Source organism: Carcharodon carcharias, chromosome 26 (assembly GCF_017639515.1).
Source record: "Carcharodon carcharias isolate sCarCar2 chromosome 26, sCarCar2.pri, whole genome shotgun sequence".
Taxonomy (NCBI): Eukaryota; Metazoa; Chordata; class Chondrichthyes; order Lamniformes; family Lamnidae; genus Carcharodon; species Carcharodon carcharias.
Window position 1 is genome coordinate 28784 of NC_054492.1, and position 21347 is coordinate 50130.

The 21347-nt window shown below is 45.6% G+C and overlaps 1 protein-coding gene across 1 annotated transcript; it reads left to right on the forward strand.

Annotated features, from left to right (window-relative positions):
* The first annotated feature begins 664 nt into the window (after positions 1-664).
* Positions 665-21021, forward strand: LOC121269806 (zinc finger protein 235-like). Its single transcript, XM_041174755.1, has 3 exons — positions 665-1102; positions 12220-13114; positions 20140-21021. The coding sequence occupies exons 2-3, from the start codon at positions 12253-12255 to the stop codon at positions 20433-20435; spliced, it is 1158 nt and encodes a 385-aa protein (XP_041030689.1). The 5' UTR covers positions 665-1102; positions 12220-12252; the 3' UTR covers positions 20436-21021.
* The last annotated feature ends 326 nt before the right edge of the window (positions 21022-21347 follow it).

Here is a 21347-nt window from a genome sequence, read left to right on the forward strand (position 1 = left end):
AGGAAGAGAGGGAGAGAATCCCCAATACCCAGGGAGAGAGGGAGAGAATCCCCAATACCCAGGGAGAGAGGGAGAGTATCCCCAATACTCGGGGAGAGAGAGTATCCCCATTACCCGGGGAGAGAGAGTATCCCCATTTCCCGGGGAGAGAGAGATAGACTGTAGACCCAAAGAGTACCTCCCCCCTTGTGGCAGGGCCCTGGAGAGCACCCCTGCCTTGTGGTCCTCGACCCCGAGAGCACACCCCCCCCCAACCTTGTGGCTGGCGACCCAGCGAGCACCCCCCCCTTGTGGCTGGGGATGGCATAAAGAGAGAGTGTACCCAATATCCAGGGAAATGGAGAGAAGAGGGAGAATACCCCTCAATACCCAGTGGGGGGTGGGGGGGGGGGGGGGGGGGGGGGGGGGTGGGAAAGAAAGAGAGAGAAAGAGGTGGTATCCCCAATACCTGGGGAACCGAGAGAGAATATCCCCACTGTTTCATGGACACGCTAAGCTGTCTACCTTTTATATGTAGACTGTAGCATGACCGTGGATACTTTTATTCTCGTTAAGGACCACACCTTCTGACTTAAGATCATAGATCCGAACTTCTGACTCAGAGTTAAAGGTGTTGGATCTTGGCCATATATCTGGAATTGTGACTGTTGTTTCTTACAGAGGCTCTTCTCCCTGTGCTCACCACCTTATGGTCAGTGGGTTGATGTTAGGCTGGAGGTTCCTAGGCAATAAAGTAAGGTGCATCTTTTAGATGTCGGCCCATGAGCAATTCAGCTGGCTAGAATCCATTAGTGAGAGTGGAAGCTCAGTTTTGCAGCGGGGCTAAATTCAATCGGGATTCTTCAACATCTCTTGATTGCTTGCTGCACCTTCCTATTAGCTTGTGGATGAAGAGGGGATCTGGTGATATGGATGATCCCATTGTCAGAAGTGAGTTTTCTGAAGTGCCCATTCCCAATCGTGGACCATTGTGCAAAATGATTTCATCAGGGAAGCCGTGTGCACAGAAGATGGTCTGCAGCACCTGGATCACTGACTCAGCTGTAGTGGTGTGGAGTCTGACCACTTCCAGCCATCTAGAGTGATATTTTGCAGCAATGAGGTATGTTTTGCCTTGATGATCAAGGAGGTTGAGCCCCAATGTCTGCCAAGGTTGGTGTGGGAAGTTGGATGGCATCAGGGTTCCGTGGGTGTCTTGCTGTTAATTCGGCATTTATGGGCAGACAAGGACAAAATTCTGAGCAGCCTGTGTGATGCCTGGCCACCACATAGATTGCAGTATGCAATGCCTGGCTGGCCTCCATGGAGCCTGTGGAGGCGCTCTTCTCGCATGGACGTAGTTTTTGATCACCCCATGGTCATCTCTAACAGGTCCTGCATCATGACTAAATGTTTGCGTTGCTTGTATTTGTGGAGCAGCTCTTCTGCAGGACTATATTTAGATAAAACCTTCAGGCAGAAATTTCATACTTGGGCATGTTCCACATCCTCTTTCTGTGCTCTTTGGATGTCTTGGAGCTTTGTGGCAGAGATGGGCAAGAAGTTCATTATGGTGAAAGAGAATGCTTCCACTTCTGAGACACATGTGGAATCCAAGGCAATAGTTTGGCCTACAGTAGCTCTGAAGAAAACATCATGGTTTGTGACTTGCTTGGAACATAGCCAACATGTATTGATAACACATCAGGCAAAGGCGAAACCATTGAACATGTAGGGGCATTTTAATGATCTCCATGGAATTCAAGAGAGTAATGAGGGACTCGTGGTCTGTCTCTACATGGAAGGACAAGCCCATCAGGTCGTCCAAGAACCTCTCAACAGCCCATTTAACAGCCAGTGCTTCCTCCTTGATGATGGTGTAGCATCGTTCTGTTTCTGTTAATGCTCTGGAAGCAAAGCATACAGGCCATTCTTCTGGAGTTGGATAAGAACAGTGCCAAGGCCAGTTGATGAATCGTTGGCAGCCACTGTAGTGGATTGTATTGTGCCAAATCATGACAAACTTGCGTGTCTTTAATAAAAGCAAAATACTGCGGATCTGAAATAAAAACAAAATGCTGGAAAACCTCAGTAGCTCTGGCAGCATTTGTGGAGAGAAAAGCAAAATCAACATTGAGTCTCTTCAGAACTAGAGAGAGGTAGCAGCGTGGATATTATGCTGTTGAATAGAGGAGGGAGGGGCAGGTGGAGCAGAAGATCAGGGGCAGGTTAGAGGGCAGAAGAGGTTAAATGACAAAATGTCATGGTATACAAGATAAAGAGTGGAAATGATAAAGTCTAAAGCAGAATAAAGGGGAGCACTGTCTGAAAGCAATGTAGCAGAATGTGCTAATAGCAGAAAAAAGGCCACTGTCTGAAAGCAAAACATGAGAACAAGATACAACTCTAGGGGGAAAAACATTTAAGAAGCAGGACAGAGTTCATGGCTTGAAGTTGTTGAACTCAGTTGAGTCCAGAAGACTGTAAAGTGCCTAATTGAAAGATGAGGTGCTGTTCCTCCAGCTTGGGATGGGTTTCACTGGAACACAGCAGCAGGCTGAGGACAGAAATGAGAGAATGAGAGTAAGATGGAGAATTAAAGTGGTAAGCAACAGGAAGGTTGGAGTCATGCTCATTCTGCAAATACCAGTCATCCAGCGTGTGTTGTCTCCCCAGTGTAGAAGAGACTGCATTGTGAGCAGTGAATATAGTAGACTAAATTAAACGACGCAGCAGTAAATCGTTGCTTCACCTGGATGGAATGTTTGGGGCCTTGGTCGGTGAGGATGGGAGAGGTAAAGGGGCAGGTTGCATCTCCTGCAATTACATGGGAAGGTGCAGTTGGAAAGAATGAGGTGATAGGGGTGATGGAGGAATGGACTGGGGTACCATGAAGTGAATGGTCCCTTCAGCATGCTGACAGAGAAGGTGAGGGGAAGGTGTGTTTGGTGCTAGCATCATGCTGGAGCTGGTGGAATGGCAGAAGATGATTCTTTTAATATGAAAACTGATGGGGTGTGGAAGGCGAGAACCATGGGGACCTTCTCATGGCTCAGGTAGGGAGTTGGAAGGACTGAGAGCAGGATTGCGGGAAATAGATCAGACGTTGAGGGGCTTGTCAGGCAGTGTGGAGTGGTGGGGGGTCCTCAGCTGAGGAAAAAGAAAGACCTGTCAGAAGCACCATTATGAAAGGTAACATCATCAGACAGATACAACAGAGACTGAGAAACTGGGAGAATGGAATGGAGCACTTGCAGGAAACAGGGTGACGAGATATAGTCCCAGTCACTCACCATCCTGACTTGGAAATATAAAGCCATTCCTCCACTGTGGCTGGAACTCCCTAACAGCGCTGTGGGTACACTTACACCACATAGACTGCAGCGGTTCAAGAAGGCAGCTCACCACCACCTTCTCAAGGGCAATTAGGGTTGGGCAATAAGTGCTGGCCTAGCCAGTGATGCCCACATCCTGTGAATGAATAAAAAAGTCGAGGCAGCTATGGGAGTCGATGGGCTTGTAATGAATATTGGTAGATAGGATGGAAATTGGAAGCAAAATTGATTAACTTTTCCAGTTCTGGATGAGAGCAGGAAGTGACACCAGTACTGCCATCCATGTAATGGGAAAGGAGTTGTGGGAGTGGGCCTGAGTAGCACTGGAACAAGAAATGTTCCACATACCCAACAAAAAGACAGGTATAACTAGGACCCATGTCGGTAGCCATAGTCAAGTTTATTTGGAGGAAGTGAGACGAGTTAAGAAATTTTCAATGAGAGAACAAGTTCAGCCAGGCAGAGGAGGTTGGTGGTGGATGGGGATTGTTTGTGCCTCTTCAAGGAAGAAGCAGAGAGCCCTCACCATCATGGTGGGGGATGAAGGTGTAGACTGAATGGTGGCTAGAGCAGGTGGTTAGGGCCAGGAAACTAGAAATTGTTGTAATGACGTAGGGCATCAGAGGAATCACGAATGTAGGTGAGAAGAGACTGGACAAGGAGAGAGAAAATAGTCAAGATAGGAAAAAATGAGTTCCGTGGGACAGGGACAGGCTGAAATGATGGGTCAACCAGGACAATCCTGTTTGTGGATTTTGGAAAGGAGGCTGTGTGGCATTGGGGAACTATGAGGTTGGAAGCTGTGGAGGGGTGACCTCCAGAGGAGATGAGGCTAGTGGCAGTCCTGGAAACAATGGCTTGAATACATTGTCTTTATTACATTGAAAGGCATTGCATTGTTCAATTCCCCAGAACCATTGCTGGCCTTTCCATATGAGATCTCTTTAAAGGTTTTGTGACTATAGAAACTAGGAGCAGGAGTAGGCCATTCGGCCCTTTGAGCCTGCTCCGCTTTTCATTATGATCATGGCTGATCATCCAACTCAATAGCCTGCTCCTGCTTTCTCCCCATTCCCTTTTGATCCCTTCCACCCCAACAGCTATATCTAACTCCTCCTTGAAAACATGCAATGTTTTGGTCTCAACTACTTTCTGTGGTAACGAATTTCACAGGCTCACCACTCTCTGGGTGAAGAAATTTCTCTTCATCTCAATCCTAAATGGTCAGCCTCATATCCTCAGACTGTGACCCCTGGTTCTGGACTCCCCCACCATCAGGAACATCCTTCCTGCATCTACCCTGTCTAGTCTCCAGCGAATATAATCCTAACTGACTCAATCTCTCCTCATATGCCAGTCCTGCCATCCCATGAATCAGTCAGGTAAACCTTCGCTGCACTCCCCCTATTAGCAAGTACATCCTTCCTCAGATAAGGAGCCCAAAACTGCACACAATATTCCAGGTGTGGTCTCACCAAGTCCCTGTACAATTGCAGCAAGACATCCCTGCTCCTGTACTCGAATCCTCTGGCTATGAAGGCCAACATACCATTTGCCTTCTTTACCGCCTGCTGCCCCTGCATGCTTACCTTCAGCGACTGGTGTACAAGGACACCCAGGTCTCGTTGCAAATTCCCCTCTCTCAATTTATAGCCATTCAGATAATCTGCCTTCCTGTTTTTGCTACCAAAGTGGATAACTTCACATTTATCCACATTATACTGCATCTGCCATGCATTTGCCCACTCACTCAGCTTTTCCAAATCATACTGAAGTATCTCTGCATCCTCCTCACAGCTCACCCTCCCACCCAGCTTTGTTCATCTGCAAATTTGGAGATATTACATTTAATTTCCTCATCTAAATTATTAATATATATTGTGAATAGCTGGGGTCCCAGCACTGATCCCTGCGGTACCCCACTAGTCACTGCCTCCCATTCGGAAAAAGACCCGTTTATTCCTACTCTGGTTCCTGTCTGCCAACCAGTTTTCTATCCATCTCAGTACACTAGCCCCAATCCCATGCACTTTAATTTTAGACGCCAATCTTTTGTGTGGGACTTCGTCGAAAGCCTTCTGAAAGTCCAAATAAACCACAGCCACTGGCTCCCCCTCATCAACTCTACTAGTTATATCCTCGAAAAATTCCAGTAGATTTGTCAAACATGATTTCTCTTTCATAAATCCATGCTGACTCTATCTCATTCTGCCACTGTTTTCCAAGTGCTCAGCTATTAAATCTTTTATAATGGACTCTAGAATTTTCCCCACTACCGGCGTCAGGCTGACTGGTCTATAATTCCCTGTTTTCTCTCTGCCTCCCTTTTTAAATAGTGGGGTTACATTAGCTACCCTCCAATCTGTAGGAACTGTCCCAGGGTCTACAGAATCTCGGAAGATGACCACCAATGCATCCACTATTTCTAGGGCCAATTCTTTAACTACTCTGGGATGTAGATTATCAGGCCCCGGGGATTTATCGGCCTTCAATCCCATCAATTTCCCCAACACCATTTCCCTACTAATACTGATTTCTTTCAGTTCCTCCCTCTCACTGAACCCTGTGTTCCCCAACATTTCTGGTATGTTATTAGTGTCCTCCTTTGTGAAGACAGAACCAAAGCATGTATTTAGTTGAAATAAAAACAAAAATACCTGGAAAAACTCAGGTCTGACAGCATCTGCGGAGAGGAATACAGTTAACGTTTTGAGTCCATATGACTCTTCATCAGAACAGTATTTAGTTGGTCAGCCATTTCTTTGTTCCCCATTATAAATTCCCCTGTTTCTGACTGTAAGGGACCTACATTTGTCTTCACCAATCTTTTTCTCTTCAATGAGACCGTTAATAAAAATAAAAGCCCCTGGGATCCAAGATAATGTAGGAAGCTGGATGCAAAGTTGTCTCAGTGGCAGGAAGCAAAGGGTAATTGTTGACAGATGTTTTTGTGACTGGAAGGCTGTTTCCAGTGGAGCTCCACAGTGCTCAGTACTAAATCCCCTGCTTGTGGCATATATTAACGATTTGGACATAAATGTCAGGGGAATGATCAGGAAGTTTGCAGACGACACAAAAATTAGTCAAGCAGTTGCCAGCGAGGAGGATTACTTCATACTTCAATATTTCAAGAAGATACCACTGGACTGGCCAGGTGGGCAGAAAAGTGGCAAATGGAATTCAACCCGGAGTGTGAGGTGATACATCAAACAAAGCAAAGGATTGTACAATAAATGGGAGGATACTGAGAGGTGTAGAGGAAGTGTGGGACCTTGGAGTGAATGGCTACAGATTCCTGAAGGTAGAAGAGCAGATTGATAAGGTGGTTAGGCAGACATATGGAAACTTACATTCTATGCCTCAGTGAATAAATGAAAGAGCAGGGAAGTTATGCTCGAACTACTTAAAGCATTAGTTAGGTCACAACTTGAGTACTGTGTGCGGTTCTGGTCACCTCAATACAGAAAGGATGTAGTTGCGTTAGAGAGGGTACAGAGAAGATTTATGAGGATGTTACCAGGACTGGAAAATTGCAGCTATGAAGAAAGATTGGATAGGCTGGGGTTGTTCTCCTTGGGACAGAGGAGGCTGAGGGAAGATTTGATTGAGATGTACAAAATTGTGAGGGGCTTGGATAGAGTGGATGAGAAGGGCTTATTTATTTAGCAGAGATGTCAGTGACTAGGGGGCATAGATTTAAAGCAATTGGTAGAAAGAATAGAGGGGAGATGAGGAAACATTTCACCCAGAGGGTTGTGGGGGTCTGTAACTCACTGCCTGAAAGAGTAGTAGAGGCAGAAGCCCTCAACTCATTTAAAAGGTGTCTGGATATGCAGCTAAAGTGCTGGAAAGTGGGATTAGGCCGGGTGGCTGGTTTTTCAGCCAGCACAGACATGATGGGCCATGTGGCCTCTTTCTGTGCTGTAAACTTTCTATGATTCTTTGTTGTGTCTCTGCACCACAATGTAAACATCTCAAGATGGCTGCTGTACTGTTTCACACCTTTTAGGCCAGTTTTAGGGGTTTCTACGTGGGCAGGACTACTGTGCTCAGGCCTAAATGGTGAATGACATCCCTGACGCCTCAGTTTGTCGGAGGGCAATAGGCTGACTTTGCGTACTTGAGCCAGCTTGACTAGTGCCATGAAATGCTTGAGTATGAATGCCATTGTCTTTCAAGGGCTCCTGTTGGCGAGACTAGCTTCCATGAATGAGGTGGTAAGAGGCAATTGGACAGATTTTCTTGCTTTGTGGGATCTTTCAGTTGAGGGGCATTTGCTCAGCATTGGCATGCTATGTTGAAGTAAACATTTGTCAAAGGCTTTTAAAACACAGTCGAAGTTGTGGAAGTCAACAGTCAACCTCCTGGCTGAGAAGGATCTGGTTGGCGGTGGGCCTTATGGTGTCAAGGTATGAACTGACCTGGAGTTTCTGCTCTTTGGCAAGGACACCCAAGGCTGCTCAATACCTCAAGAAGCTATTGCGCCACATGTTCCAATCTCGGCCTTTGTGCCCTTAAGACTCTCGAACAGGCGGGGTAGAGGCAGTGACTGCTTGTCAAATGCTGCCATTGCTACCCTTTGTTGGCCTCCTGCTTAGGCACACTTGCGGGATATCGGTCCAACCAGGGCCCATTGCCACTGTGAATGTTCCATCAATGGCACCAACTCTTGGTTAGATTGGTATCATCCCTGCTGCTACCATGTTTCGTGGACATTCTAGGTTATGTATCTTGTTTAGAGAGACTGTAGCCTGACTCAGGTAATTACTGAAAACAATAGAAGAGGACATCAACAGCACTAACAAGCGACACTTGCTTAGCAATAACCTGCTCACTGATGCTCAGTTTGGGTTCTGCCAGGGTCACTCAGCCCCTGACCTCATTACAGCTTTGGTTCAAACATGGACAAAAGAGCTGAACTCTCAAGGTGAGGGGAGAGTGACCGCCCTTGACATCAAGGCCACGTTTGACTGAGTGTGGCATCAAGGAACCCTAGCAAAACTAAGGTCAATGCGAATCAGAGGAAAACTCTGCTGGTTGGAGCCATATCTAGTACAAAGGAAGATGGTTGTGGCTGTTGGAAGTCAATCATCTCAGTTCTAGGAAATCGCTGCAGGAGTCCCTCGGAGTAATGTCCTAGGCCCAGTCTTCAGCTGCTTCATCAATGATCTTCCTTCCATCATAAGGTCAGAAGTGGGGATGTTCGCTGATGGCACGATGTTCAACACCATTTGCAACGACTCATACTGAAGTAGCCCATGTCCAAATGCAGCAAGAACTGAACAGTTTCCAGACTTAGGCTGACAAGTGACAAGTAACATTCGCACCACAGAAGTGCCAGGCAATGACCATCTCCAACAAGAGAGAATCTAATCTAACCATCACCCCTTGACATTAAATGGCATGACCATCACTAAATCCTGCACTATCAACATCCTGGGGGGTTACCATTGAGCAGAAACTGAAATACAGTGGCTACAAGAGCAGGTCAGAGGCTAGGAATTGTGTGACGTGTAACTCATCACCTGACTTCCTAAAGCCTGTCCACCATCTACAAGGCACAAGTCAGGAGTGTGATGGATTGGATTGCCTGGATGAGTGCAACTCCAACAACACTCAAGCTTGACACCATCCAGGACAAATTAGCCCACTGATTTGCACCTCTTCCACAAACATTCAGTCCCTCCACCACCTTTACACAGTGGCAGCAGCGTGTACCATCTACAAGATGTACTTCAGGAACCCACCAAGCCTCCTTTAGACAGCACCTTCCAAACCCACAACCACTCCAACTGGAAGGACAAGGGCAGCAGATAGATGGAAAACCACCACCTGGAAGTTCCCCTCCAAGTCACTCACCATCCTGACTTGGAAATATATCACTGTTCCTTCACTGTCTCTGGGACAAAATCCTGTAACTCCCTCCCTAACAGCACTACGGGTGTACTTACACCATATGGATTGCAGCGATTCAAGTAGGCAGTTCATTACTGCCACCTCAATGGCAGTTGGGGTTGGGAAATAAATACTGGCCTAGCCAGTGACCCCCGCATCCCAAATATGAATTTTAAAAATACCCAATACCCAGGCAAGGTGGTGTGGGGGGATGGGGAAAAGTATCCCCAAAACCACGGAAGGGGGAGTAGGGGGAAAGAGGCACCCCAAAAAGAGCATCCCTAAAACTCAGGAGAGGGCGGGGAGGGGGAAAAAGTATTCCCAAGACCCATGAGGTGGGGAGGGGGGAAAGAGTAACCCCAAAACCCATGAGGGAGTGGAAGGGGAAAGAGTAACCCCAAAACCCATGAGGGAGTGGAAGGGGAAAGAGTAACCCCAAAACCCATGAGGGAGTGGAAGGGGAAAGAGTAACCCCAAAACCCATGAGGGAGCGGAAGGGGAAAGAGTATCCCCAAAACCCAGGGCGGAGGAGGGAGGAAGAGTATCCCCAAAGCTCTGGGTGGGGGCTGCGGGGGGGTGGAGAAGAATATCCCCAAAACCCAGGAGAGAGAGTATTCCCAAAACCCGGGATGGGGGCGGGTGGGGAAGAGTATCCCCAAAACCCAAGGGGAGGGGGGAAGGGAAAGAGTATCCCCAAAACTCAGGAGAGGGGATGGGCGGAGAAAGAGACCCCCAATATCCAAAAGAGAGAGAATCTTCAATATCTGAGACGGAGTATCCCCAGTATCCAGAGAGGAGAGAGAGAAGTGTCTCCAATATCCAACAGGAAGCATCACCTGTTCCTGGAGGAGAGAAAAGGGCCCTAATAACTGAGGGGGGAAGAGCAAGTGAATATGCCCCCGATACACATGGGTGCTAGGGGGAAGAGTATGTCTCTACCCGTTTAGGGGTGAGTGAGTGGAGGAAAGAGTGCCCCCATTGTCTGGAGGGGTGGAGGGAGAGGGACAGTGTTCCAAGTACCTGGAAGAGGTAGGGCTTGGAGGGGGTGGGAGTACCCCAGTAGATGCGGGGTAAGTGTGGTTTTGGATGGAGAGTGAGTACCGCAGGAGATAGGGTGTGCGTGGGAGCTTGTATCTTTTTGATGTCTCACTGTCTTGTTGTTTAGACTTCTAAGTTTCTTATCTGTAAATTTCAAAATTAGCCCTTTTATCTGAAGTCATTCATGTATTGGCTTGGTCATAGAAGACGGAGGGTTGCATGTGGAAGGGTGCTTTTCTGAATGGAGAGCTGTGACTAGTGGAGTTCCGCAGGGATCAATGCTGGAACCTTTGCTGTTTGTAGTATACACAAATGATTTGGAGGAAAATGTAACTGGGCTAATTAGTAAGTTTGCAGACGACACTAAGGTTGGAGGAGTTGCAGATAGTGAAGAGGATTGTCAAAGGATACAATGGGATATAGATCGGTTGGAGACTTGGGCGGAGAAATGGCAGATGGAGTTTAATCTGGACAAATGCGAGGTAATGCATTTTGGAAGGTCTAATACAGGCAGGAATTATACAGTAAATGGCAGAACCCTTAAGTGCATTGACGGGCAGAGGGATCTGGGTGTACAGGTCCACAGGTCACTGAAAGTGGCAACACAGGTGAATAAGGTAGTCAGGAAGGCATATGACATGCTTACCTTCATTGGCAGGGGTATTGAGTATAAAAGCTGGGAAATCATGCTGCAGCTGTATAGAACCTTGGGTAGGCCACACTTGGAATATTGCGTGCAATTCTGGTCACCACGTTACCAAAAGGATATGGAGGCGTTGGAGAGGGTGCAGAGGAGGTTTACCAGGATGCTGCCTGGTCTGGAGGTTATTAGTTATGAGGAGAGGTTGGAGAAACTCGGATTGTTCTCACTAGAGCGATGGAGATTGAGGGGTGACTTGATAGAAGTTTACAAAATTATGAGTGGCATGGACAGAGTAGATAGAAGCTTTTTCCTAGGGTGGAAGAGTCAATTACTAGGGGACGTAGATTTAAGGTGAGAGAAGATGTGCAGGGCAAGTTTTTACGCAGAGAGTAGTGAGTATCTGGAATTCACTGCCAGAGGAGGTGATGGAAGCAGGTACGATAGTGGTGTTTAAGAGGCAGCTTGACAAATACATGAATAGGATGGGAATAGAGGGATACGGACCCTGGAAGTGCAAAATATTTTAGTTGACGGGCAATATGATCGGCGCAGGCTTGGAGGGCCGAAGGGCCTGATCCTGTGCTGTACTTTTCTTTATTCTTTGTCCTATCTCAAAACCGCATCGGTCCTGGTATTATATTTGGGAACTTTACTTGTATATCTTCCTCCAGTCCGAAAAACAATCTTTCACCACAACTCAATTCCCTATCATTTAGCCAGTTTTGCACCTTTGCTGCTCCTGTGCATTTTATCCCATGGGCTTCGATTTGGCTATCAGATCTGTTGTTTGGTACTTTATCAAACGTCATTTGCAAGTGCATAAAAACAACAACTGCACTGTCCTCATCCACCCTCACTGTTACCTCAACAATAAACACTCAATTATTTTAGATACATACGATTATTGCTAAACAGATCTATGCTGCCTGTCCATGCTTTTCCAAGTGGCTGTTAATTTTCTCAGATTATTGTTTCTAAAGGCTCCCCCATTACAAGTGGCCTGTAATTGCCAGGTTTATCCCTCTCTCCTTTTTGAACAAGGGTGAAATGCTTACAATTTTCTAGTCTTCTGGCACCACTCCTATGCCAAGAGGAGTTGGTAGATTGTGGTCAGCTCTTCTACAATTTTCACCATATTTCTCTCAATAATCTAAGGTGCATCCCATCCGGACAAGGTGACGAATCCACTTTTAAGTACTACCAGTGTTTGTTAGTACCTCTTTATCTATTTTTATCTCATCAAGTATTCAGACTCATTTAATGTGGCAGACAGCTCTGAGTTCAATGCAATACAGAACTAACTGCACAAAATTTGTTGTATTCCTTTAGGTTTGGGAATCAGCAGGGCACACAGCTACCAATATGGAAGTGCTGAAAGAATCTGAGATTTTAATTGATGAACAGTCCGCATCGTCTGGCATGCCTGGGCCCAGCCAACTTCCCTTGGGAATCCCAGGGGGTCATGCTTTTTGGTGCATGACGTGTGGGAAGGGGTTCAGGTGGCGCTGTCTTCTGGATGTTCACCTACGGGTCCATACAGGGGAGAAACCTTTTGAGTGCCTCCTGTGCATGAAGCGCTTCAGCAAGTCCAACGAGTTACGGGTTCATCAGCGCATCCACACTGGTGAGAAGCCTTTTGAGTGCATTGTGTGCCAGAAGCGTTTTTACCGTTCCAGCCATCTAAACAGGCACCAGCAGTTCCACACAGGGGAGAAGAAGTTTGAATGCCAAGTCTGCACAAAGCGCTTTTTCACCTCCAGCCACCTGACCCGGCACCAGCGCATCCACACTGGCGAAAAGCCCTTTGAGTGCCCTGAGTGTGGCAAGCGGTTCAACAGCCCCAGTGAATTAACGGTGCACCAGCGGGTTCACACAGGTGAGAAGCCGTACGAGTGTGTAGACTGCAAGAAACGTTTCAACCGACCCGGTGATCTGACTGTGCACCGGCGGATCCATACTGGCGAGAAGCGGCTGGAGTGCCCTGAGTGCAAGAAGCAGTTTAGTCGGCCCAGTGAGTTGGTTGTCCACCAGCGGGTTCACACTGGGGAGAAGCCCTTCGAGTGTGCAGTGTGCAAGAAACGCTTTTACACATCCAGTCACTTGATTCAGCACCAGGGAATCCACACTGGTGAGAAACCCTTTGAATGTCCCCTGTGCAAGAAGCGTTTTTACAGATCCAGTAACCTGACGAGGCACCAGCGAGGAGAAGGACATGATGAGAAAGGTAAAGCACACCGAGATCATCTTGCACTGGTGATTGGAATCGTTCAAAGGATGCAGATATGTTTCCACAATTTTGCCATAGCTGATTTTATTATTTTTCAGGATGTGGGTAATACTTTCCACATTATTGTCCATTTTCTCTCCTCCCTTCCCACTGTTGCCATAAGAAAGTGAGGATGAGCCTTCTATTGTGAAGGCTTGTCAGACCACTTCAGAACCACACAGCCAGACTGAATGAGGGTGCTAGATTCCCTTCCCTGAAGGACGTTAGTGAACCTGGTTTGCGTTATCTGGTGCCAGTCTATAAATGAGCAGATTTATTGAATTCACTGACAACTTTCCAGGGTGGATTTGAACTTGAAATCTCAGATTGTAAACACTTTACTGTAAATACTTGGTTTAATTGTATAGTTAGGTCTTTGATCGTTATTGCCATATTCTATGTTGATAAGTTAGTTTTTTTATCATTAAGACTTAACTCAGTTTGTGTTGCTTTCCACTTTCCAATTGGAAGATTGTCACAAATCTAGCATAGCCCAGAACGATACTGTGGTGCCAGTCACTCATGCTGGAAGTGAAATATTCCCAGATCAGGTTTAACAGGGCCGGAGGTGCCTGCAGACTACCCCAGCAATGTGCCAGAGTCTCTCATGCACTCTCAAATAAGAATGAAATACTGCTGATGCTCCCATAGCTACCTCGACTACACCTCCTCACACCTTTCCTGTAAGGAATCCATTCCATTCTCCTGGTCTCTCCATCTCCTTCCACAACAGCACTTCTGACATGTCAACTACAGTGGGATGGGGGTGGGGGGGGTGGGTGGGGAGATCCTTGGCTGAGGGATCGTTCCCTCCAGGACACCCTGGTCCACTCCATCACCCCCTACACCTCCACCCCCTCCCACAACACCTTCCCATGCAACCGCAGAAGATGCAACACCTGCCCCTTTACTTCCCCTCTCCTCAACATCCAAGGGCCCAAACACTCATTTCAAGTGAAGCAGCTTTTCACCTGTGCTTCCCTCAATTTAGTCTACTGCATTCATTGCTCCCAATGTGGTTTCCTCTACATTGGAGAGACTAAACGCAGACTGGGTGACCGCTTTGCAGAACACCTTCGATCTGTCCGCAAGCATGACCCAGACCTCCCTGTCGCTTGCCATTTCAACACTCCACCCTGCTCTCATGCCCACATGTCTGTCCTTGGCTTGCGGCATTGTTCCAGTGAAGCTCAACGCAAACTGGAGGAACAGCACCTCATCTTCCGACTAGGCACTTTACAGCCTTCCGGACTGAATATTGAGTTCATCAACTTTAGCTCATGAACTCTCTCCTCCATCCCCACCCACCTTTCCAATAATTTATATAGATTTTTCTTTTCCCACCTATTTCCATTATTTTTAAATGTATTTCCATCCATTGTTTTATCTCTACCTTTTAGCCTATTTTGATTCCTTCACCCCACCCCACCCCCACTAGGGCTATCTGTACCTTGCTCGTCCTGCTTTCTATCCTTAATTAGCACATTCCTTTAGATAATATCACCACCTTCAACACCTCTTTGTCCTTTTGTCTGTGACATCTTTTGGTTATCTCCACCTATCACTGGCCCTCTATCCAGCTCTTCTTGTCCCAACACCACCCCCCCCTCCCCCAAACCAGCTTATATTTCACCCCTTTTCCATTTTTCCTTAGTTCTGTTGAAGAGTCATACGGACTCAACGTTAGCTGTGTTCCTCTCCACAGATGCTGCCAGACCTGCTGAGTTTTTCCAGGTATTTTTGTTTTTATATTGTTCTAGGAAACTGTCCCGAATACACTCTATGAATTCTTGATTGTGGCTACCTCTGCCAATTTGATTTTCCTAATCTACATGAAGATTAAAGTCACTCATGATTATTGAACTGACTTTTTTACATGCCCTCATTATTTCCTGATTTATTCTCTGTCCTGCAGTACAGCTGCTGTTAGGGAATCTATAAACCACTCCCACCAGTGTCGTCTTCCCCTTGTTATTTCTTACCTCCACCCGTATGGATTCTACATCTTCCGATCCAAGATAATTTCTTGCTATCATTCCATCTGGTACTAACAAAGCTACCCCACCACCCTTTCCTTCCTGCCTGTCCTTTCGAAAAGTCACAGACCCCTGAATATTTAGTTCCCAGCTTTAATCTCCTTATAACCATGTCTCTATAATGACTAATAAGATCATACCCATTAACCTCTATTTGCGCCATTAAATCATTTATTTTTTTCTGAATACTACGAGCATTTAAGTAAAGAGCCATTAATTCTGCCTTTTTACCATTTTTCCCCCTTTGACCCTATTTGCTGCTTTTTTTATGTTTCTACACTCTGTCCCTTTGAACACACTTCATTGAAACTTACAAAGTTATTACAGGGCGTGACAGGATGGATGTAGATGTTTCCTCTGGCTGGCGAGTCTAAACCTAAGGGACAAAATCTCAGAATAAGGGATAGGCCATTTAAGACGGAGATGAGGAGGAATTTCTTCGCTCAGACGATGATCAATCTTTGGAGTTCTCTACCTCAGAGAGCTGTGGAAGCTCAATCATTGAGCATGTTCAAGACAGAAATTGATATATTTCTGGAGACTAATGACATCAAGGGATATGGAAATAGTGCAGGAAAGAGACATTGAGGTGGATGATCAGCCATGATCTAATTGAATGGCAGAGCACACCCGACAGTCTACTCCTGTTCCTATGTAAGAATGGAATCAGAAGAACTTATAATAAGGAATAAGGAAATGGCTGAGAAATTAAACGATACTTTGTGTCTATCTTCACGGAGGAAAATACTAAAACCTCCCAGAAATAATGGAGAATCAAGGAACTAGTGTAGACAAGGAACTGCAAGATATTATTAGTTTAAAAAAAGTACTAGAGAAATTAATGGGACTTAAAGTAGATAAATCCCTTGGAGCTAATCTACATCCCAGAGTGTTGAAGGAGATGGCTGTAGTGCTTATCTTTCAAAACTCTATAGACTCTGGAATCATCACTGCAGATTGGAAGGTGGCAAATGTAACTCCACCATTTAAGAAAGGAGGGAGAGAGAAAACTTGGAACTGTGGACCTGTTAGCCTGATAGCAGTAATAGGAAAAATGCTGGAACCTGTCACAAAGGATATGACAACCTGGAAAAGAATGGTAGGATTGAGCATTGTTAACATGAATTTATGAAAGGCAAATCATGTTTAACAAACCTGTTGAAGTTTTTTTTGAGGATGTAACTAACAGAATAGATAAGGGAGAACAGGTAAATGATATATACTTATATTTTCAGAAAGCTATTGATAAGGTCCCACACAAGAGGTTAGTAAACAAAATTAAAGCATTTAGGATTGATGTACTACATGGATTAAGAACTGGTTAACTGACAGAAAACAGAGTAAGAATAAATAGGTCATTATCAGGTTGGCAGGCTGTGAACTAGTGAGGTACCAGAAGGATCAGTGCTTGGGCCCCAGCTATCCATAATCTATATCAATGATTTGGATGTGGGGATTAAATGTAATATTTCTAGGTTTGCAGATGACACAAAACTAGGTGGAGGAGTGAGTTGTAAAGATGGTGCAAAGACATTTCAAGGGGATTTGGAGAGGCTAAGCGAGCGGGCAAGAATTTGGCAGATGGAATGTGGAGAAATGTGAAGTTATTCACTTTGGTAGGAAAAACAGAAATACAGACTAATTCTTAAATGATGAGAGGCTGGGAAGTGTAGATCTTCAAAGGGACTTGGGTGTCCTTGTTCATGAGTCACTGAAAGCTAACATGCAGGTATAGCAAGCAATTAAGAAGGCAAATGGTATGTTGGCCTTTGTACCAAAAAGATTTGAGTATCGTATGCAGTTTTGGCCTCCTTGTCTAAGGAAAGATATACTTGTCATAGAAGGAGTGCAACAAGGGTTCACTAAACTAATTCCTGGGATGAAAGATTAAATAGATTGGGCCTGGAGGTTTGAAGAATAAGAGGTGATCTCATTCAAACTATAAAACTTTTACATATCTCGACAGGGTCGATGCAGGAAGGATGTTTCCCTTGGCTGGTGAATCTAGAACCAGACAACACAGTCTCAGAATAAAGAGAAAGCCATTTAGGATTGAGTTGAGGAGGAATTTTTTCACTCAGAGGGTGGTGAATCTTTGGAATTCCCTGTCCCGGGGGCTGTAGCAGCTCAGTCACTGAGTGTGTTCAAGACCGAGATCGATAGATTTCTACATATGATAAACATCAAAGGACACAAGATAGTGCAGGAAAATGGTGTTGAGATAGAACATGAGCCATGATGGCATTGAATGGTGGAGGGGGTTTTAAGGGCTGAATGGCCTGCTGCTGCTCCTATTTCTTTGGTCATGTGGTTACATAAGAACATATCTTTATATCATCTGCAGGTTCCTTAATCATAACCATTACGGTCTAAATCAAGATTTATACCATGAAAAGCATGGGACCTAGTAATGAGCACTGTGCAACCCCAGTGAAAAAAACCTTTTAATCATAAAAAAAAACAGCTGTTGACCATTACCTTCTGCTTCCTGCCACTGAACTAATTTTGGATTCAACTTGCTCTTCTCTCGTGGGCCAATCTTCCATATGGAACCTTGACAAAAGCCCAGTTAAGGTAGTTGAAACCCCCACTGTCCCTGACCTTTAGCTTCTGCATTTCTGCGGTTTACCTACATATTTGCTTCTCTATCTCCCTCTTACTGGGGGTCTTTAGTCACTTTGTTCCTCAGGTTAACCCATATGGCCTCATTGGATGTTTCTTCTAGCATATCATCCCTCCTCACAGTATAATTGTTTTGTAACCAATGATGTACTCTCCCCATGTCATTTGAAAATCCTATAACCAGGAATTTCGAGTTGCCATTCCTACTCTAAGCCGTGTTTTAATAATAGCTATATCATCATATTTCAAGCGTGTGTGTGTCCTCAGCTCATCTACCTTACTAGTCTCTTTGCACTGTAAAGTATATACTATTAAGCACTGAACAGCTCCTTTGTATACTTTCTGGCCATTGTTTTCTTAGCTTTCCATACTTGCTTACTAATGTTCTGCTGTTCCTTTCAAGCTTTGATTCTCATCCTTCTGAATCTATGCTCAAGTTTCCATTCCCTGCCTAGCTAATTTAAACCCCCCCCCAACAGCGGTTGCAAACCTCCACACGACAATATTGGTCCCTGCCCTGTTGAGGTGCATCCCATGGGCTTGTATGGGTCCCGTCTCCCCCAAAACTCATGCCAATGCCTCAGAAATCTAAAGCACTACTGCACCATATCTGTAGCTGTGGATTCATCTGCCCTGTCTTTTTTAGCTGTGCTCACAAGCACAGGGCACTGGGAGTGATCCAGAGATTATGATCTTCAAGGTTGCATTTTGCTAACTCCCTAAAATCTGCCTCATTTTTCCTACTCTCTGTTCACATTTCCTATCAAAATCAACAACAATGGACTGGATACTGTGTCCAAATGGCTGAGAAGCGTCTTCCCTGCCAGGTCCTGTTTTTTCAAGTCTCAAATGGCCAGTATTCCAGGGGAGGACAAAAAAAAACGCTTGAAAAATACACAAACTCTCTTTGAAGCGCAGCAGCATTAATGTTAATGACTGGGAGAAGCTTGCTACCAATTGTTTAAAATGGCAACAACTTGTCCATCAAGTTGCATCATGTTTTGAGCCCAAATGCCTTAATGAGGCAGAACAGCGGCAGAGAAGGAAAGAAAAGGAAGCAAAACCCTGCACTCCGAATCCCACTACTTTGTGAAACGTCCTGCTCCATGTGCCCAAGGGCGTGTAGTTGAGAATCAGCCTGTTCAGTCACATGAAAACCCATGGCAGAAACTCGAACCTGAGTAGATACCATCCTCAAATTGAGGGATAGCCAACAACAACGACTATGCTTTCCTGACCACCACCCCCCACCGCCCCCCAAGTGAGATATACTTGGGGCTCCTTGTCTGCCACCTATTCCCTCTCAGCCTGCGCAGTGTTAAGGTGTGACCAGCATAGCTCAGCCTCACTGATGCACCACAGTGATGCCAGCTACTGTTGAAGCTCTGAAACCCAGAGCTCAAGCTTCTCCAGCTAAAACACTTCCTACAGATGTGTTGTCCAGGACATGAAAAGTGTCCTGGAATTCCTACATGGTACAGGATGTGCATTCGATGGGATCGAGGTGTCCTACCATGTGTTTATTTACCAGACTATTAACTAAATGTTTTAACTTAACCCGCTGCCCTAATTTAATGAAAAATAGAATATTAAACAATCACCCATTTGCTATCCTGTGATGTCATTCCTTGATTTTTGTTCTTGGACTTGCTAAATATACCCTGCCACCTTTGTTCAGGTCTACACTCTGTATTGGGCTTTCTCTCCCACTCTCCATACTCCTGCAACTTCAAAGAACAAGAACAAAGAAAAGTACAGCACAGGAGCAGGCCCTTCCGCCCTCCAAGCCTGCACCGATCATATTGCCCGTCAACTAAAACATTTTGCACTTCCAGGGTCTGTATCCCTCTATTCCCATCCTATTCATGTATTTGTCAAGCTGCCTCTTAAACACCACTATCGTACCTGCTTCCACCACCTCCTCTGGCAGCAAATTCCAGACACACACTACCCTCTGCATAAAAAACTTGCCCCGAATATCTCCTCTATAGTTTTCTCTCACCCTAAATCTATGTCCCCTAGTAATAGACTCTTCCACCCTGGGAATAAGCATCTGATTATCTACTCTGTCCATGCCACTCATAATTTTGTAAATTTCTATCAAGTCAGGTCTGCGCTCTGTGAAATTCAAATCTTGAGATGATTTGCTACATCGTTCCACTGAGGATTGCCTATCTGTTATTTTGCACCTCTGAAAAGCTTGAGCCCGGGAACTTGCCAGCCTTTTCTTTGCATAGGTTCTGACTGACCTGCTGTGTATTTGCAGCTTTGCTTCAGAGGACAGTCTGAAGCCTATATGTTAATCTATTGATTTTATTTGTTCAGGTCTGCTGGATGGGACATGTGCAAACAAGACAAAGAGAAGAGCCAGGAAAGAAAAAGTGAAAGAAAGCGAATCCTCTGAGGCGCCAATGCCCACCCCTAGCCAGTGTGTATCCGGTGTCAAGGAGGGGAAAGGGTTCCGTTGTACTGTGTGTGGGAAGAGATTTCGCTGGCCCAGTCTCCTGGATACACACCTGCGTGTTCACACTGGAGAGAAACCATTTGAATGCACCTTCTGCACAAAGCGTTTCTGCACCTCCAATGGGCTGCGGATGCATCAGCGAACTCACAATGAGTAGGGGGCAGCTGGTCGAACTCACAATGAGTAGGGGGCAGCTGGTCGAACTCAGAGTAGGGGGCAGCTGGTCGAACTCAGAGTAGGGGGCAGCTGGTCGAACTCAATGAGTAGGGGGCAGCTGGTTGAACCCACAATGAGTAGGGGGCAGCTGGTCGAACCCACAATGAGTAGGGGGCAGCTGGTCGAACAGCATTTCGACCATGAATTGATGCCACTGACCGCTGATGCTCCTTGAATGCAGTTGTACCATTTGTGGTACAGAATTGAATATTGCTGGAAAAAGAGAGACGCTGTTGAAGCTGTTCTTGTAATCATCAGGACAGATGCAAGAATGCCCAATTTCAAAGGGAACAGCAATTTATACTGCATGAGAAAAGGGATGCTAATTTGTTGACAAGTCGGCTCTGATTGGTCGAGACATTGTCATGGTGAATTCACCAGGGAGCTGTTGTCCCCCATGCTTTAGTTTATTCAAATAAGATGCACTGTCTGGACATATTCCTTTTGCCTGTAGAAGACAACCCTGTGTATGAATATATTTAGTGTCTAGCAAACAAGCTACATTGAAATCCAAACTGAATTTTAAATTGGTTGTTGGTGTCATTCGTAGCACACTTGGGATTGTTCAGGAAATGATGCCCAACTGCAGAATCGCATCTAATGTTGAGCATTGTGTTCTGGGTTTTGCAAGCACGGTCTGGTTGAGTATGGTCAGTATTCCACCTATTGTGAACAGCCAAAGGGATGTGCTGTTTGACACAGTCCACCAGTCATTGGGATGTAAGGCCTACATACCTGGCATCGCACCAGCACTGAAATTCATATAACACATTACTCTTGTGTGTGATGGGCAGAACGTCTTTTTGGCTTGACCACAGCATCCTGTTAGTGGAAGACACCACTTGTGTTGCCC

What these genes read in the sequence shown, in the direction of transcription:
- LOC121269806 (XM_041174755.1), top strand. Translation starts at nt 12,253, where the DNA reads ATGGAAGTGCTGAAAGAATCTGAGATTTTAATTGATGAACAGTCCGCA. An exon ending in AGAAGGACATGATGAGAAAG is followed by an intron (nt 13,115 to 20,139) that starts GTAAAGCACACC and finishes TTATTTGTTCAG; the next exon opens with GTCTGCTGGATGGGACATGT.